The sequence below is a fragment of the Myxine glutinosa genome, chromosome 1 (assembly GCF_964187855.1).
Source record: "Myxine glutinosa chromosome 1, kmMyxGlut1.1, whole genome shotgun sequence".
Lineage (NCBI taxonomy): Eukaryota > Metazoa > Chordata > Myxini > Myxiniformes > Myxinidae > Myxine > Myxine glutinosa.
Window position 1 is genome coordinate 20,171,339 of NC_136261.1, and position 17,607 is coordinate 20,188,945.

Consider the following 17,607-nt stretch of genomic DNA (forward strand, 5'->3'; position numbering starts at 1 on the left):
TAGTTTTTCAAGTCTTCTTTCGTCTTGAATAAAGTCTTGTACGATGAACAAATGCATTTTGTTCGTATTTAAAATGTATTTTGTGAAAAATGCCAGGGGCATATAAAAGGCCCCTTTATAAAAGGGTATGTGCCATGTGGGAAAGTATAGATAAGAAGGGACATTCCATAGCTTGTAGAAAATGCCAAAAATGCAAAATAAGGAGCATTCAAAAAATCTCGTGTGCATGCCGGACTACCCTTGTGTTCTTAGGAGGAACCAAGTAATGCTCGATAAAAGTTCATATGAAGGGGCGCCAACATGATTCATACGCCTGCATGAAGAAGTAAATGTATTTCACCGATTTTATATATATATATATACCTATTCTATCTTCTATCTTCTATATTTATTATATATATATAAAATAAAGTTTTTGTTTGTTTGTTTGTTTGTTTTTTGTTTGTTTGTCTGCACGCGTTAATCTCCTGAACGGTGACAGATAGGAGGAAACCTCTGAAATAAAATGTCGGGACGGGCCCTGGGAAGGTTATAGGCTAGGTGGCGAGGCCGGTCGAGGCCGCCTCGGCCGGGCTGGGACCATTTCGCAATAAATCTTCTTCTTCTTTCAAAATTCTCTTGAAGTACAACTTATGCACTTAATAGGAATATCTGACTGATTGCAACACATGCTTTCAAGATTCTCTCTCGCGGAGCCCGACAGAAGAAAGAACAAGGAATCGTTGAGCACTAACTGATACTGGGCTCTCGTCAGACCTATCTACAGAAGATTAAATTCATTCAAAAATAACCTGGGCAACGCCGGGTGCATTCAGCTAGTATTTTATAATTCAAACGGCTCTCTTATATAGTATATATATATATATATGTATATGTATATATATATTATATACTGTATATACTGTATATCGCAGACTTGGTGGCATGATTCGGAGGTCGGTGGTTCAAACCCTGGCTGAGTTATACCAAATACTTTAAAAATGGTACATGCTGCTTCCTTGCCTGATGCCTAGCATACAAGAGAAAAGAGCATGGACAAACAACACTGTGAAGGCAATGGCAAACCACCCTCCTTGCCAAGAAACTGCTTCGGCAGTACCAACACTCCAAATAGTACGGTACATCAAGTCAAGTTGATATATGATATATGGATACATATTGTCACGTCGGAGTCTCGCAAACGCAATATGCTTCTGCACTGATATATTTAATCTTGTGAACGGCTGAAAAGGTTCTTAAGTAACTAAACTGTGTTCAGATGTTACAACTTACCGCTCCCCAAGGTCATCCATTGGAAAGCCGGATTTCAATGGAGGCATGTGCGGGAGGTAGAAAGATGGAATACATTTCTTTCCTTTATAAGGGTTTATTCATAATAGAAGAAAGAGATTCGGGGGAAGAGGTGGACAGGATGTGGAGAACGGAATAAACCAAGTGAGGCAACATACACAAATATGTATTTGGGAAGACGCAAACCTGTATCGAAGTTGAGAAATATTTAATCCTAACCACATAGGCTCCACAGAAACCACACTTTTACGAGGAACAAAGGGGGCAGGCAAGGTTGTATGGGCATAGGGCTGGTTGGGGGTCCTACGACGACAACGACAAAGAGACTGGAGCAACTTGGCTCGCAAAGGAGCGATATAAGAGACGCAATGAATATGGTGTAGATTCAAAACTATGATTCCCAGAAATCAGGGCTGGTGCGTCTCCTCTCCTGCGCAGTGCCGATCACATGCTATCCCTGTGTTCAGCCTCTGTCCGATCCTCCCGGCATTTGGCACCACCTCATCGGCACCCGCCGGCGTGGGCGGCACCTTCCTTTCACTGTCCCGTCCCATGTGGGCGTCGCCATTGAATAAAAAAGTATTTTACCCCTTCTGTGCTTCTACAGCGCATCTCACCGCCATGGCCTATGCGCACATGCCGACAGTTCATCGTGATTTGAGCTTTCTTCATGCAGTTTTCACAAACCATCCACCTGGCCTCATCTTTTAAAGAGGTGGTTTTATGCTACACAACCTTACCCTGACTATCTTAAAGGCTAACAATCACCACCCACAGGTAGCACATATTACATACAACTTAACCTAACAGGTTCTTCTTGCATGACAATCTAACCTATTCGAAACATACGGTCCATGTTACACTTACCACAATCTAACTGTGGCTTTAGTAGTACATCGAAATGATGACACAGTGTTAAGTAGCTCCTGTGCAATTAAGATAACAAGGGTTTCTATGTAATGAGGTGATTTTAAACAAATCTGTAGTCGTGACGACTGAAATGGGGACGTGGATTTGTTTTTCCTGCTTGCACGGTAATGACGATGTGTTCTCCAATGTGGCACTGCAGGACAAAAATCACGATGCTGCTCATGAGATCATTGAAACAATTCGGTGAGTTGGCAACCCAGAAGCAGTGCAAAATCTGGTCAAAAGGCCCAGGAGGCAAAAGAAAATCTACCTGAATGCATTGATGGAAATGATGGTTGCAGTCATTTTGATGTATTTGTGGAATTCGTGAATTTTGTGTCTTTATTGAGTCCATTTATGTACACACGTCAGGTGGGTTAGTGAAGAGGTGCCGGAGCTAAAGCTTGCAATGGAGACCTACGTCCTCAAGGATTATGACACAAAGAGGTATGTTCCATTTATTTATTTATGTATTTACTACTTGTTTTTTTATTATTTAAATTTTAGTCTATTTGCTGAAATTCTCAAACTGATGTTGACTGTCTTAACTCGTTGAACCCGAGCGGCCAGTTTACCGGCCGCGATTCAAACCTCCATATACCCTGGACCGGCCGTAACATGCTTTATTTATTTATCTATTTTCCATGACATAAGGCTTGTAATGGAACTCATTTTAAACATGGTCTAAGGCTAATTTTCTCATGTTTACAAACATATCACGAGCAACTTCCTGTCCAATTCGCGGCGCCTTAATATAACACCTTGCGCACGCTTTGATACACACGCCAGTCGACCCATCTTTGTGCACATGATGAAATGCATGATCTGCGGAAGGAATAGCACGAGACCACGAAAGTTTTTGAAGATTTCTCAAAATCGTTCCAAAATGAGTCAAAATGTTTTGCCAGTTGGTGAGGTATTGAGCTCAGACGAGGAAGGTATGGATGATGATGGTTTTGATTTTGAGTCAGAGAATGACTTTTCAAATGGGGAAAGTGAAACTGACAATACTGATGACAATGCTGGGGGCGTTCCCAGAGGTGTTGGTTGGGGTAATAGCCGAGGTCGAGGGTGTGGTCTTGGCAGAGGACACGGTGTAAGGGATAGACCAAGGCCCAGTGTTCAATTATTTGATTGAGAAATTCAAGCTTTACTTTGTTCCAGATTGTGAAATTTTCACTTGATGAGGGAACGATCCCACTAAAACAAACTGTCGTTCAAACAGTGCATAAAGGACAAGCCAATCCGTTGGGAAATCGAGACTTTTTTTACTATGATCGTGAAAATTGGTATATTTACAATGCTGAAGTTTGCACTGGAAGGAGAGATGATGCCGAAGCTTTCAATAACCTTGGAGTTACAGGAAACTTGGTTCTCCTTGGGTATTTGATCATAAAACAAGGGATAAGGATGTGTGGAACTACTATGACCAACAGAAGATAATTTCCCAAAACTCTATTAAGGAGAAAGAATGAAATGCAAAAACTAGAATGGGAAATTCTATTCAATGGGACTGTTGCTGTTATAGTTTGGTGGGACAAGCGGCCTGTATATCTTGTCACGTCCACCTGCACTGGAGTTCAATGCACTGGAGCAGAACTTGGTAATCGATGCTCAGCTGTTTCATGACTAGCGACGACTGAAACGGGATGCTCACCATGATGTGGAAAGGGCTCCACATGTGACTACCATTAATCATTGTGTGACGTGCAGAGATAAGTACCTTAGGGCTAAGCAAATGAATCCAAGGGCAAAGGATAAGGACTTTCCAAAACGGTTCAAGTTAGAGTTGCATTTGTGTGGAATTAAATAGTCATGGTTCACGCAAGTAATTGATCCTAGATATTTTTAAAATCCGTTTTCCATGAGTTTATGTTTTTTTCGGCCTTAGGTCACCAGATTCAATGGCATTGTGCTTGTAGCCACTTGTAGCCACGCTTGAGTCAGGTGGGTCGACGGTTCGATTTCAACCTTGGCTGAGTTATACCAAAGACTTTAAAAATGGTACGTTCGGCTTCTTCGCTTGATAGTCGGCATTTGAAGGATAGAGCATGGACAAATCCCATGGGTTGGCATCATATTTCAGGAGATTTCTCCTTGGTTGACCCACTGAATGTAGAGATCAAAGCGACGCCACAAAATGACATTGTAGTTACCCAGAGTGCTCTGCGAAGTTATTACACTTCCATCGTGCGTGCGTAGTGTTCATTCTTCCATAAGACATAGCGGCATAGACCCTCTATAAAAATGGGTCATGTAATCAAATGTTTGAATTGAAACTAAAGCGAAGTCGATGACACCATAGCAAATCGTCACTCTTCCCATCTAAGGCAAAGCTGAATGAAACGTTCCACCAGCAATGGTCCAATTATAATCTAACGTGGAGTTTAAAAAATCTTGAACTGCTTTGACCCCTGCGACCCTAAGTTCCCATTCTCTGTGACATGAACCGGGGATTAAATCCCAAAAAATTGTTACGTATTTTATGCGTCCCCCAATGCTGATTGCATACGCAAAGGTTAATTTAAAAAATGTTTTAAAATGTGCCTGTAATTGCATCTTTTGGTATTTGACCTTTTGACCCCACCCCAGAGCCCCACACTACCTCATTCAACCTTCTTACTAGTGGGTTATTCTCTCTCTCTCTCTCTCTGTCCCTCTCTTTCCTTCTCCCCCTCTCTCTTCTCCTTTCTTCTTCATTCTTTCCCTGGCTTGTTGTATCTAACTATGGCCCGACTGTCACTGTGTTGCTTTTTTGTCTCCACGTTTTTTGAAAAAAATAAAAATGGAGGGATGTTGTAATTGGCTCTGTCTGTCTGTATGTCACGCTATCGCCCCCGAAACTCGGTTGTGCAGAAATTCATCATACATGGTAGTTATGCTCATGACATGGCAAGAAGGTTCGTGGGCAGTATCGTTTTTGGTTCCGCCCTCTTGGCCATGGCTACAAGGTCAAATACCAAAAATGCAATTACAACAAAGCATTTTTAATGCAACCTTGGTATATGCAATCAACATTGGGGGACACATGAAATATGTAACGATTTTTTTGAATTTGATCCCTCATTTTTACCTCAAGGGGTGGGGACTTTGGGCCACAGGGGTCAAAACAGGAAAAAAAGGTAAATTTGATGGTGAGTTATTACCTCCGCCACCAAAGGTGGATGGAGGTTATGTTTTCACCCCTGTCTGTCTGTCTGTTTGTGAACAAGAGATCTCAAAAAGTTGTGGACCGATTCGGACGAAATTTGGCAGAGACGTAGTGTTTGTGACAAAGACGAAATGATTAGATTTTGGTGAAGATCCGGATTTGGATCCGACTAGTAGAATTTCTTAAGTGATTCTTCACACTTGGGAGACAGAGCCAAAAACGATATGTAGCCGCATATCTCAAAAAATTGTGGACAGATTAGGACAAAACTTGGTTGACAGGTTGGGTATGTGATGAGGAAGAATTGATTCAGTTTTGGTGAAGATTCGAATCCGGATCTGGATCAGATAACTTTTTAATAGTGATTTTTCACCATTGGGAGATAGGGCTAAAACCGATATACAGCACAATATCTCAAAAAGTTATCGACGGATTTGGAAGAAACTTGGTGGAGAGGTTGGGTGTCTGACAAGGACGAATCGATTCGATTTTGGTGAAGATCTGAATATGGGTTCAGATATGAGATTTATTTAATTTTTCAGTGATTCTTCACCATTAAGAGATCTGGCGAAAAGCGATATATAACATGATGTTTCAAAAAGTTGTGGACGAGTTGGTTAGGTGACAAGAACAAGGCGATTACATTTTGGTTGGGGTCCGGATGCAGGTTTGGCCTATCAGTGGGATAAAAAACATAAACTGTTCAGCCTGGCGGGAGGTATGTGCTCTACTGTGTACCGTTGTAGTTCCTTTTGGAACTTTTTGGCATGTTTCAAATTTGCTTTTGGTGGGAAGCGTGGGGATTTGCGATGTCGCCCCATCAATTTTGCTCTCATTGCACTTTTACATATTGTTACGGATCTGGGACGACGGCGCTCCCCTTGCCAAGGGGGGTTAACCCCTTGTCCTTTATACTGGCCGTCGCCGATCCTGAGGGTATGACGTCACGCCCGGTCAGCGCTGGGTAGGGTATTAGGCCTAGCCGTCCTATGACCTAAGTACCAGCGCCTTCCGGGATGCAAGGAAATACCCCCGCCCGTGCCGCAGTGTAATTTGATTGATTGCGCCGAGCGAGCGAACTGCGGCGCGGGCCGTTAACAATGACTAACCCGATTGCGGAGCTTTGGCCGAAATCGCACCACAGGAACTCAATTGGGAAATCACTAAAGCGATCGGACGAGGAAGAGGAAACCAAAGGTAATAAATAACAGGATTTATTATTATTATTTACACAAAAACCCAAAGCGAAGAAAAGAAATGTAATTTACAGGTAAATGGAAGGAGCAGAAGGACACAGAGCAATTCTTACTTACACAAGCTTAACTTATACCCCAGACAACACAAAGGACAGATGACGGGCAGACTCACACGAATGGGGAATTGTAGGCAGGAATGAATGGCTGGAAGAGGGACACGGTCCAAGGAGCCGGCAGGCAGGAAGGTCCGGGGCCGCGGCACGATGTCAAGGTCCCGCTCGAACGCCCACGCTCCGGTTCAGCGGCTGGCAGCTTCGCGTCCCGTTCACGCGGGGGGGATGATGCAATCACTCGTCTGGTTCAGTCGCTGGGCACTTCCCTCCTGCGTACCTCTTCGTGCTTCGATCATCTGCCCTCTTACTCATCTGCATAAGCAGTCCCTCCGCCACCCTTTTATTGCTCTTTCCGAGATCAAGCCGCGGGCTAAGAGGGCACGCCTACCGGGTCGCTCTCCGCAGTGCCGATTGGTGGGCACTGGCTCTCCCTGGCTCCGCCCACGATGACGAGGGGCGGGCGACGCCCTTCATCTCCGAGCTGACCACGTGCTTAATGGAGGGCAAATGCAGTTGGTAATGTAGGCTCTGGGACGATTGAACAGGGGATCTATCTTATTTGATTTGGTGCAGCGTAAGGTCGACTAGTGGACACATGGCCTTAACTGAAACACAAAATAATGATATATCTATAGAGAGGTTCTATGATTGGCTACGTGCTTGTACATGGACTAGCTAAGGTGCTCATTTCAATTAACAGCCAATTAAGGGGGAAATGTACACAGGGGTTATTTATAAGGAATTTTAATACTAAATTTGATGTGAAAGTTCTAAAAACTGTAACAATATTGTTACGTTTGTGGGGGTCTGGGGGGTGAGGGGGGGTGGAGATGATGAATCTCATAGGAAAGGTAGGAGTGTGTAAGTTTTAGTATGGAGCATGTGACGCGAAGAAGAAGCCATCTCATTGTATGTAAGTAGTGTCGAATGTCCGGTTAAGTGTTCAGGTGTCTCCACACGGAGGAGTGGAGTTGTGCTATCTAGGTAGGGTCTGTAAGGGTTAAATTCCCCTGTACGTGTTTGCCTCCTGTGATCTTTCTTCCATCTTTATTACAATTAAAAAGCTCACCAAACAACAACTATAACAAATGACTTAATTTGCTCACAACACCGCCAGGGCTAACCAAAATCCAGCACATTTATCGATAGGTGCGTAAACCCCGTCTCACGGCCTTCAACGTCATCCGAACATTCCCGAACGGAGATTGGACTCCACCCCCTGACGACTCGTAACGAGGAGGCCACGCCCCAGCCTTCGTGATTGGTGGAGGCGCAATGGATGATGGGATAGCGCTTAGTGATTGGACATAGTGTGACGTCATTATGGAACATTGGTGAGCTGAAAGAAAAGAGAATGCGGTCTCGCCATCTTGTTCTCTTGTCCCGGGTTTTGGTTGTGGGCGGTCGCAGTCCTCACTTCTGGTCCTGGTTTTGATCGCGGCAGTGGCTTGGTTGTTTTGTGTGGGAGGACGACGGGCACTCGTCTTTGTGTGCCGGGGAGACCATCGGAGCCGTATTGGCAAAGAAAGATCCTGCCTGCTTGCCTCACTGGCTGCGGGGGTGATTCCGTACTGTCTTGTGCGTTTCCTGCGCAGTGGTTCGAGGCGACGACCAGCAAGCCTTACCAGCCATTTGGGGACACAAAGCTGAGTGCCGGCCGATTACCAAAACATTATTGATTTTATTTCGTTATCTTTTCCCCTTGTTTGTATACGAGTCTGAGTGGAGACGTCTCAATTAAGAATTTTATCTTTTACCCCACCTTTCATTGTTATTTGCAATACATTTTCATTAAATCATTATTTGTCAACTCTTACTTTTCTTGTATTGTGGATTTTTCTGTCCCGTCTTCGTGTTTGTGGGTTCGCATAACCCCTGCCTGTGTTCCTGAATAGATAAGGCTCGGGCCTTCCCGCGTGCGCCAAAGACAATCCCTCCAAGTTTCGGAGTACGCCTCGGAGTTTAAGCTCGTTTCAGCCATTCATCCTTTTGGGGTCTTAACCCCGGGGACACGACAATATGAAATATAAACTCTCCATTCTACTTCTCTTCCATTTCTTGCCACTTCGCTTTATTTTTCTCAATTTATCCCAGGTTGCTTCTACCCACGTTCTCTTTCATAAATGTAATATGTTGAAGGCCTCTAAAGGCTAAAGTTTGTCGAAGCCATTATATCGCATCTAAAAGTTTAATTTGTCTGAAGTTTAGTTGGACTGTTGGTGTTCTCATCCGAAACCCGAGCTCGTGATTTCAAGAAACCGTTTTCACAATCCCATTTACCATGTATGTGTTTGTCTTTTGTCTAATAATCGCCTTATAACTCGTATAACACTACAATGATGTCTCCTAACGTCTCATCCTGCATGTGATCTATGCACAAGCTCCTCCATGAGCCTGAGATGGGTTGGGGGAAAAATGTCACGATATATAGTACAGAATTAGAATTGGTTATTCAGGCCGAGGGGAATGTTGGAACAAACTTGTGACATTCCACAGCAGTAGAGCCTGGCTGTCGAATACAACAAAGTTGCTTAATTTGCTGCCACACTAATATTCTAATAATGGCGTTTGAGTTTGGTCATGAATCCACTTGACATTTTTTGTTCTCTTTGGCACGAACTCATTAATTTGTTGGCACGAACAGAGGGGCTTGGAAGAAATGTCTTAAAGAACAACATTAAAACAGATCTTGGACACTATTTTCAAATAGTGTACCCTCTCTAATTATCTAGGCTAGGAGGATATCCTTGAGGTATGTGCACTGGTCTCGGAGCCTGGGTAGGTGTATGGGTTTGAATCTCGGCCCAGCTATAAACTATCACCCTGGTGTTTCACATGCAAGGCGATTCATCAATGTGTGTGTCGTCCCTTGGTTGGACTTTAAACGGGATGTTCCGTTTGCCAGCATTAGTTATGGCTTGTTTAAAGATCCCACGGTGTCCTTCGCAAAGAGTAGGTGAGCTATCGCCGGCACGATGAACAAATTACAAATTCCTGCTCCAACGTACAGGGGAGCGCTGCATCAGCGACCCATCCACGCTTCCAGCAATGATGCAACCAGCATACATGGGCTGCTTATTAAATTAAAAAAACCCATTCCCTTTTCTCATTTATTCACGATGACAATATTGAGAATTCTTAACGATGATCAAAGGAGACAAAGTTCTGTCATTGTAAATTTCTTTAAAAATATATATTGTTTTTGTTTTTTGCATCACAACTAGTCTGAAGTTGCTCTGTAAAGATGAACCCTCGTTGTTTTTGCCATTCTTTGTGTTTGTGCAGTTTTGAAAGCATGCAGAAATTGTGTGAAAAATACAACCGTGCATTAGATAGCATTCATCAATTGGTGAGTATTTCTATCTTTTGCACAACTTCCCCTTATACACCTACCCTTCCCACCACCCCCAACCTCCCCATCACCCAAGTGTTGTTTGTATAATATATATATTTATATATTAATCTTTTTCTTTATAAACCTTTTTCCATTATATATTTTTAACATGTGAAAATTATAGTTTCCTGAAAAAATTAAGCCTCCTGAACTTTTATCCATAATACATGATTAGTAAACTAGATACTGGAGAAAGGTTTTATTATCCTGCGCTCGCGAAGTGAAAAGCAGGGTTAAGCATTCAGTTGCGTACGTGTGCCGTACGTGTTTGCATTTTAAAAATTCATTTTCTCAGCAACCGTTGGTCCGATTGACACGAAATTTTACCATTGAAGCGCCTCTGCCTGTATAATTTTTTTATTCATAATTATGACGTCATAGGTCACGTGGTACGAACGCCATCTTGGAAAAACGTTACACCTCTAAATCTCCCAAACCGCTCAATGGAAAAAATTGAAACATGGCTCATTGTCAAGCACTCACCATGGGGAATAAGATATGTTGATGGTGATGTCATCGGTGCCTTAATTATGACGTCATAATTCGACAAGTACAACGCTTGATCTGATCAGTATGAATAAAACAAAAATTCCTCTGCAACTGTTAGGCCGATGGACACGAAATTTTCAGAATATGAGCGGCTCCTCCTGTATAATTTTTTAATGATAATTATAACGTCATAGGTCACATGGTACAGACGCCATCTTGGAAAAAATCGAAAAAGGTTGCACCGCTATATCTCCGAAACCACCTATGATCCAATGATAGCTTATTTTGTCCTGACTGCCATATAACCTTGACCTACAACATTCAGGGATCGAGTGTAAATAAAGAAAATGTGTCCCCATCTACAATATATTCCAAAAAAATATACATGAAAATCGGAGGAAAATAATTCAAGTTATGATAAATAGGTTATCTTTCAAGTTAACAATTCAAGTTATCCTCTCTAGTCGTCGTCAACGTGTGGCCCTGAATGGGTTTCTCTCATCTCCTCTTCCTGTTCAGGCTGGAGTTCCCCAAGGCAGTGTTCTGGGCCCCGTGCTTTTTCTGGTCTTCATCAATGATCTCTCTGACTCTCTCGAAAATCCTCTGTATCTCTTTGCTGATGACTCTACTCTCTGCCGCTCCATTCCTCTTCCCTCAGATCGGCAGTCTGCTGCCTCCTCACTCTCTGAAGACCTGGACAAAATCACAGACTGGTCAAACAAGTGGAACATGTCTTTCAATCCTGACAAATCTCACACTCTTACTATGTCTCTCCGAAAAGATCGACTGGACAACCCTCCCATCTACTTTCTCAACAATCCTCTCCAAGAAGTTCTGTCGCTCAAGATTTTGGGTCTCACTATCTGCCATGATCTTTCTTGGGAAAACCACATTTCCAAGCTGGCCTCCAAAGCCAGTCGCCGACTGGGCATCCTCCGTCGTGCGAAGTCCTTCCTCGGCACACCTGAGCTCCTCACCACATACAAGGCTTTCATCCGCAGCTCAATGGAATACTGTTCTCCCCTATGGGCCGGTGCTCCTGCCTCACACCTAGCTCGGCTTCACGCTGTTGAAACCAAAGCTTTCAGAATTATTGGAATCTCCCGCGATGAAGCTATCTCTGAGGGCCTTTCACTCACTCACCGCAGGCAGGTAGGTGGTCTTTCTGTCTTCTACCGACTCCTCTCCGGCCTTGCACCCCCAGCTCTCTCTGTGCTCTGTCCCCCAAATATTCCTACAGGTCGCACAAGATCTGCCAGCAACCCTCTGATGGTTAAACTGCCGAAATCTCGGCTCTCTGCTCACCTTCACTCTTTCATTCCTCTTTTCTCCCGCCTCTGGAACAAACTCCCTCACTCCCTTCAATCCCACTCCTCCCTCCAGGTCTTTAAAACAGCTGTTCACCACCATCTCTTATCTTCCCCCATCCAAAACCTTGATCTTTTCTACCCCCGCTAATTCACCCCAGATCCACCTTGTTTGAAATTCCAACTTCTTTCCTGGAAGTCCTGGCAGTGTCCATATGTTTTATACCTCTCCCACCGCCCCCTTCCCACGCCCCCCCCCCCCCCCTAAAGCCCTCGCCCTCTCTCAGATCTCTCGATGTCTCCATGTCTCTCGGTCCCTGCTCTCAAATGTTGTGTTTGTGTCCTTCCCCCTCTCTCCCCATCTTGTCTACCGCTCCCTATGTTATATGTTTTATGTGTCGGTTTGTCTTTCTGTGTGATTAATGTTCGCTCTTTCACGAGCCTCGACCTTGTATACAAAAAAAAAAAAAAAAAAAAAAAAAGGTGTTTTTTGTTAATTAGGTCACAATCCGAAAAAAGTACGTCAAGGACACGGATCAAATATCAGGTGCGCAACTTAAGTACAAGTGCACTATTATGATGGAAAAGAACATCTTGGAAGACCCATTGGCCTTTGAGATTCCACATTGGAAAAATTGAGTGATGAAAAAAACAAAACAATTCAGACCATTTGACCTTGACCTTTACCTCAAAGGGTTATGATGTAATATGCGCTTCACTCTGGGCTTTCTAGAGAGGGCAATTTTGTCCCGATTGGGCCAAAATTTGTCGAGTTATGGCAAAAATGTAAAATTTTCTACAATTAGGTCATGACTTTAAAAATTAGGTCAAGGTCAAAAAAAATGTCAGCTGTGTACTTTTTATTCTCATTGATTCAAAATTTAATTCCGAAAGTCTCAGCCTGCTCTGAGATGCAGCTCAGATATTGGCAGAAAAAAACAACCGAAATGGTGGTTTAGTACGCCGACAACGCTATGATAAACAAACCCTACAACGGGTATAAGTCTCCAACTGAAGAGCACATGACCATCCATCGTCTTGTGAGTTTTGAGGTGGAAAAGCATTGACAGTCTCTGTGAACGTCTTTGCATCGACTGCTTTACTCCTCTCTTTTGGGACCCAAATCCAGAAGAGTGTTGTCATAACAGAGATCTGCATCGTCGTCATATTGAAGATTAGTTAAATAATGGCTCAACCACCCTCCGACCCCACTAAATACGTGCACTATTATGATGGAATGCGCAAGATTGGAGGCGCATGCGCAAGATTGGAGGTCTCGTGTCTTCAAAGCTGTCCATGCGCGCTCGCTTTCGAAGTTAAGTAACTTTTCACAATTGTGTTTTGTCGAAACTGTATCTTTCTCTCGGTGTATGTACCTATTGGGGTGTCTTTAATAGTATTCCTGGTGTTGGTTTTTCATACCTGTGTACAGAATCGTCGGTCTTTCGTATCGCGTATTCTGAGGCCTAAGTGCAGTACAAGGCTACCGTGTCCGACCTTGGCTTGAGGCTTTGTTTTTGTCTCAGCGGTTCTCCGATCGCGCTGCAATTACTTTCCGGTCTCTGTTTTTCACGGTCTTTTCACCCCATACTTCCTCGTTTTAAAATCTCCTCAAAAAAAACAAAAAAAAAAAACAATTTTTTTCCTTCTGTCCTTATTCGTTTATTCGTTCTTATTTGTTCGTTCGTTCTTCGACCACGATGTTTGTGATCACGTGATCACGTTGTTAAAAAATGTCTAATCTGTCCCCTGAAGACCTGTATTCTGTCATATTCTATAACACCTTTTTCTTCTTCTTCTATAAAAGGATGCTTTCGACTTGCTCACCAAATCTATTCATTCCAAAAAAAAATTCCATCTCTTATAGTGCATCTTTCATTCATTCCCTAAACTCTCCAGCACTCCATCCTCCCTCCAGCGTCCTCAAACGTATTTTTGACTCGAATGTCTCAAGAAACTCCCCTCCGAGACTCTCCCTCGCTCCTCCCCTCCTAGACTCCGCTCTCACCCCTCCTCCTCAAAGCGTCCTTTGCGTCCTCCTTCCCGCTTCTTCCCCCTTACAACTTTCACCTTCATCTCCCTCAACCTTCTGCCTCGCTCTTCCCCCTCGTCAAATAACACCTCACTGCGCCTCTCCCAATCACCATCAAACCTTTTGTCCGCCCCATTCTTCCCTTTCTCCAAGCTATTCTGTAATCTCTGACACACCTTCAACAGCTCTCCCTACCTCTTCCTCCTCTTCCACATCTTGCCCTACCACTCCCCCCCCCCCCCCCCTGTTCTGTATCCGATGCTCCCCCTTCCTCTTCCTTAACAGTATGGACCTCAAACATCCGGGGCCTTCGCTCAAACTTGTCTGATCTCTCCATACAGGTTGCTTCTGACAAACCAGACGTGATCTGCTTAACAGAAACTTTCCTCCTTCATGATGTCTCTGATTCCTTGGTATCTCTCCCAGGTTACTCCCTCCTCCGGTATGATAGACCTGAGCCTCGTCCTGGAGGTGGGGTTGCTATCTTTATAAAAAACTCTCTTCCTCACTCGCCCTGCACTGCCCTCTCTCCACCTCACCCCCAGGAATACCTTTGGCTACGGCTTCCCCTTCGCTCCCACCTTTTGTTCATATGTGTGTTGTACCGTCCACCAAACAGTGATGACTCCATCTACATCTCGCTGTCTGAGAATATGGACCAACTTCTATCTACCCATCCCAACTCTCTCTTCCTCATATGTGGTGATTTCAACTGTCACCATGCCAGTTGGCTGGGTGTGGGTACCTCTCTCACCAGCCATGGCTCTTCAGCAAAGGACTTCTGTGACTCACTGGGACTGACACAATCTGTCAATTTCCCGACCCAGATTTCAGTCAACGGAGCATCTTCTCTTCTGGACTTGGTTATGACTAACTTCCCTGAAAATGTTTGCTGCTCTTCTTCTGCCCCAATTGGCTCATCTGATCATGTGCTTGTTAAAGTGGACATCTCTCTGACCATTCTCAGAGAGCCTCCTCAGCGTCGACGAGTCTGGCATTTCACTCAGGCCAACTGGCACGGTCTTCAAGCAGCCATCAATCATCTGGACTGGTCTCCCATCTCTACCGCCTCTGACATCAACTCATCCTGGGAATTCTTCCAAAGTAAATTGCTCTCTCTCATGCACAGATTTATCCCATCTCGTCTTCAGTTGTCATACCCTTCCTCCCGTCCATGGTACACGGAATCTTGTGGTGAGGCTATTGCCCAGAAACAACTTGCTTTCGTCTCCTGGAAAGCAAATCCAACGGAAGGAAATCTCATTACTTTCACAAAGCCCGAAACAAGTGTGTGTCTACCCTCAGGAGAGCCAGGAAACAATATCTCTCCGTTCTCAGGACCGAACTCTCTTATCTGTCTCCCTCTTCCAAATCCTGGTGGCGTCTGGTCAAATCTGTTTCTGGTGTTTGTTCCCCCTCCATCCCCTCCCTCACCTCAAATGGCCACACGGCTGACTCCGCACGTGAAAAAGCTGAATGCCTCAACTCTGTGTTTGCCTCTAAATCTTGTGTCCCAAACCCATCCCTCTCTGTACCCACCGTACCCAGTCGTACCCAGCTGCTCCTGGACTCTGTGTCCTTTCCTCCTGACAAGGTGGAAAAGTTTCTGTCAACCCTCGACTCGGATTCTGCAACTGGACCTGGCGGCATCAGCCCACGGGTCCTAAAATCCTGTTCTTCCGCTCTTTCACTCCCTCTCTCTGTTCTCTTCACCCCCTCTTTTGCTCAAGGTCATCTTCCATCTGCTTGGAAATCTGCCAACATCACCGCTTTGCACAAAAAGGTGCAAAAACAGATCCCAGCAACTACAGACCAATCAGCCTTCTCCCAATTAATCAGCAAAGTCATGGAATCCATCATTGCTTCAGATATGAAATCTTTCCTCTTCTCCAATGGCGTGATCTCTGATCATCAATTTGGTTTCAGACCTGGACACTCTACTCTGGACATGCTGCTTCTGCTTTCTCAACAATGGATGGAGGTCCTCAATGCCAAACCGGAAATTAGAGCAGTCTCCCTTGACATATCACTTGCCTTTGATACGGTCTGGCACCCCGCTCTGCTCACCAAACTCTCCTCTTTTGGTATCCATTGAAATCTCCACGCATGGCTGGCGGACTTCCTCTCTAGTCGTAGTCAACGTGTGGCCCTGAATGGGATTCTCTCATCTCCTCTTCCTGTTCAGTCTGGAGTTCCACAAGGCAGTGTTCTGGGCCCTGTGCTTTTTCTGGTCTTCATCAATGATCTCTCTGACTCTCTTGAAAATCCTCTGTATCTCTTTGCTGATGACTCTACTCTCTGTCGCTCCATTCTTCATCCCTCAGATCGGCAGTCTGCAGCCTCCTCACTCTCTGCAGACCTGGACAAAATCACAGACTGGGCAAACAAGTGGAACATGTCTTGCAATCCTGACAAATCTCACACTCTTACGATGTCTCTCCGAAAAGACCGACTGGACAACCCTCCCATCCACTTTCTGAATAATCCTCTCCAAGAAGTTCTGTCACTCAAGCTTTTGGGTCTCACTATCTGCCATGATCTTTCCTGGGAAAACCACATTTCAAATCTGGCCTCCAAAGCCAGTCGCCGACTGGGCATCCTCCGTCGTGCGACGTCCTTCCTTGGCACACCTGAGCTCCTCACCACATACAAGGCTTTCATCCGCAGCTCAATGGAATACTGCTCTCCCCTCTGGGGTGGTGCTCCTGCCTCACACCTAGCTCGTCTTCACGCTGTTGAAACCAAAGCGTTCAGAATCATTGGAATCTCCACACATCTCCCTGCTCTCAAATGTTGTGTTTGTGTGCTTCCCCTTCTCTCCCCATCTTGTCTTCCGCTCCCTCTTTTTATATATTTTGTTTGTCTGGTTGGTTTGTTTGTGAAGTAAATGTTAGCTCTTTCACGAGCCTCGATTCAGTATACAAAAAATAAAAAAAATAAAAAAAATACAGGACACCCTCCAGCTTTCAGGACGTGCAAGCACGAAAAACCACCTTGGCCTTGCCGAAAGGTTAAAATCCGATATATTTCCTTGCAAGTCCAGTTTGACTTGCAGTTTTCAATTTGCCATGAATATTCATTCATGAACTCGCAATAATAGCAAGTTCATCACCCAAAGCGGTATTTGTGACAGCAAATTTTAAAGGCCGCATTCCTCTAACAGGATTCAAATATGTTGTTATCATTTAATGTCTGATAAAGCGAAACTGACCTTCTTTGTGTCTGTGTGTGCGCAGTGGAAAGGCACCACACGACCAATGAAGCTACAGACGCGGCCCTCTCATGGTCTTTTGCGACACATCTTGCAGCAGGTGAGTTCAATGGCTGTTTTTGCCACCGTTTATCACAGCGTGTAAAGCCATGTCATTCTGCATTGAATTCTACCATACGTGGGAGATTAGTGCGAGAGTCCTTCCTCTGAGTGTCACACATGAGAGTTTGAGCCCCTGTCATTGCCATTGAGTTAACACCAGGTTGATTGACTCAGCCTGTCATCCTTCTGAAATGAGTACCGTGAAATGGGGTGAATAGGGACAGCAAGGTGAATAGGGACACAAACTGAAAAAAAGTTCGGAAACTTTTTTCGCTCAAAATTGATAACCATACTGATTTGTTGATATTTGGGTTGAAAGTGTTCTCTTGTTTTTAAAAAAAGCAACTTATAGTCCCTATTAAGCCCATATATGGGTTAAATAGGAATAAATAGGATTTTTATGGCTGTCCCTA

General features: G+C 44.3%; 1 protein-coding gene across 8 annotated transcripts in view; it reads left to right on the forward strand.

The window, feature by feature from the left end:
• DOT1L (DOT1 like histone lysine methyltransferase) overlaps positions 1-17,607 on the forward strand; it is a 129,851-nt gene that overhangs the window by 4,953 nt on the left and 107,291 nt on the right. For all 8 annotated transcript variants that reach the window (XM_078786884.1, XM_068108026.2, XM_068107998.2 and 5 more), the window contains exons 2-5: positions 2,360-2,403; positions 2,572-2,646; positions 9,945-10,008; positions 17,118-17,192. In XM_078786884.1, the coding sequence (XP_078643010.1) occupies positions 2,360-2,403; positions 2,572-2,646; positions 9,945-10,008; positions 17,118-17,192 (258 nt within the window). The remainder of the gene's footprint in view (positions 1-2,359; positions 2,404-2,571; positions 2,647-9,944; positions 10,009-17,117; positions 17,193-17,607) is intronic.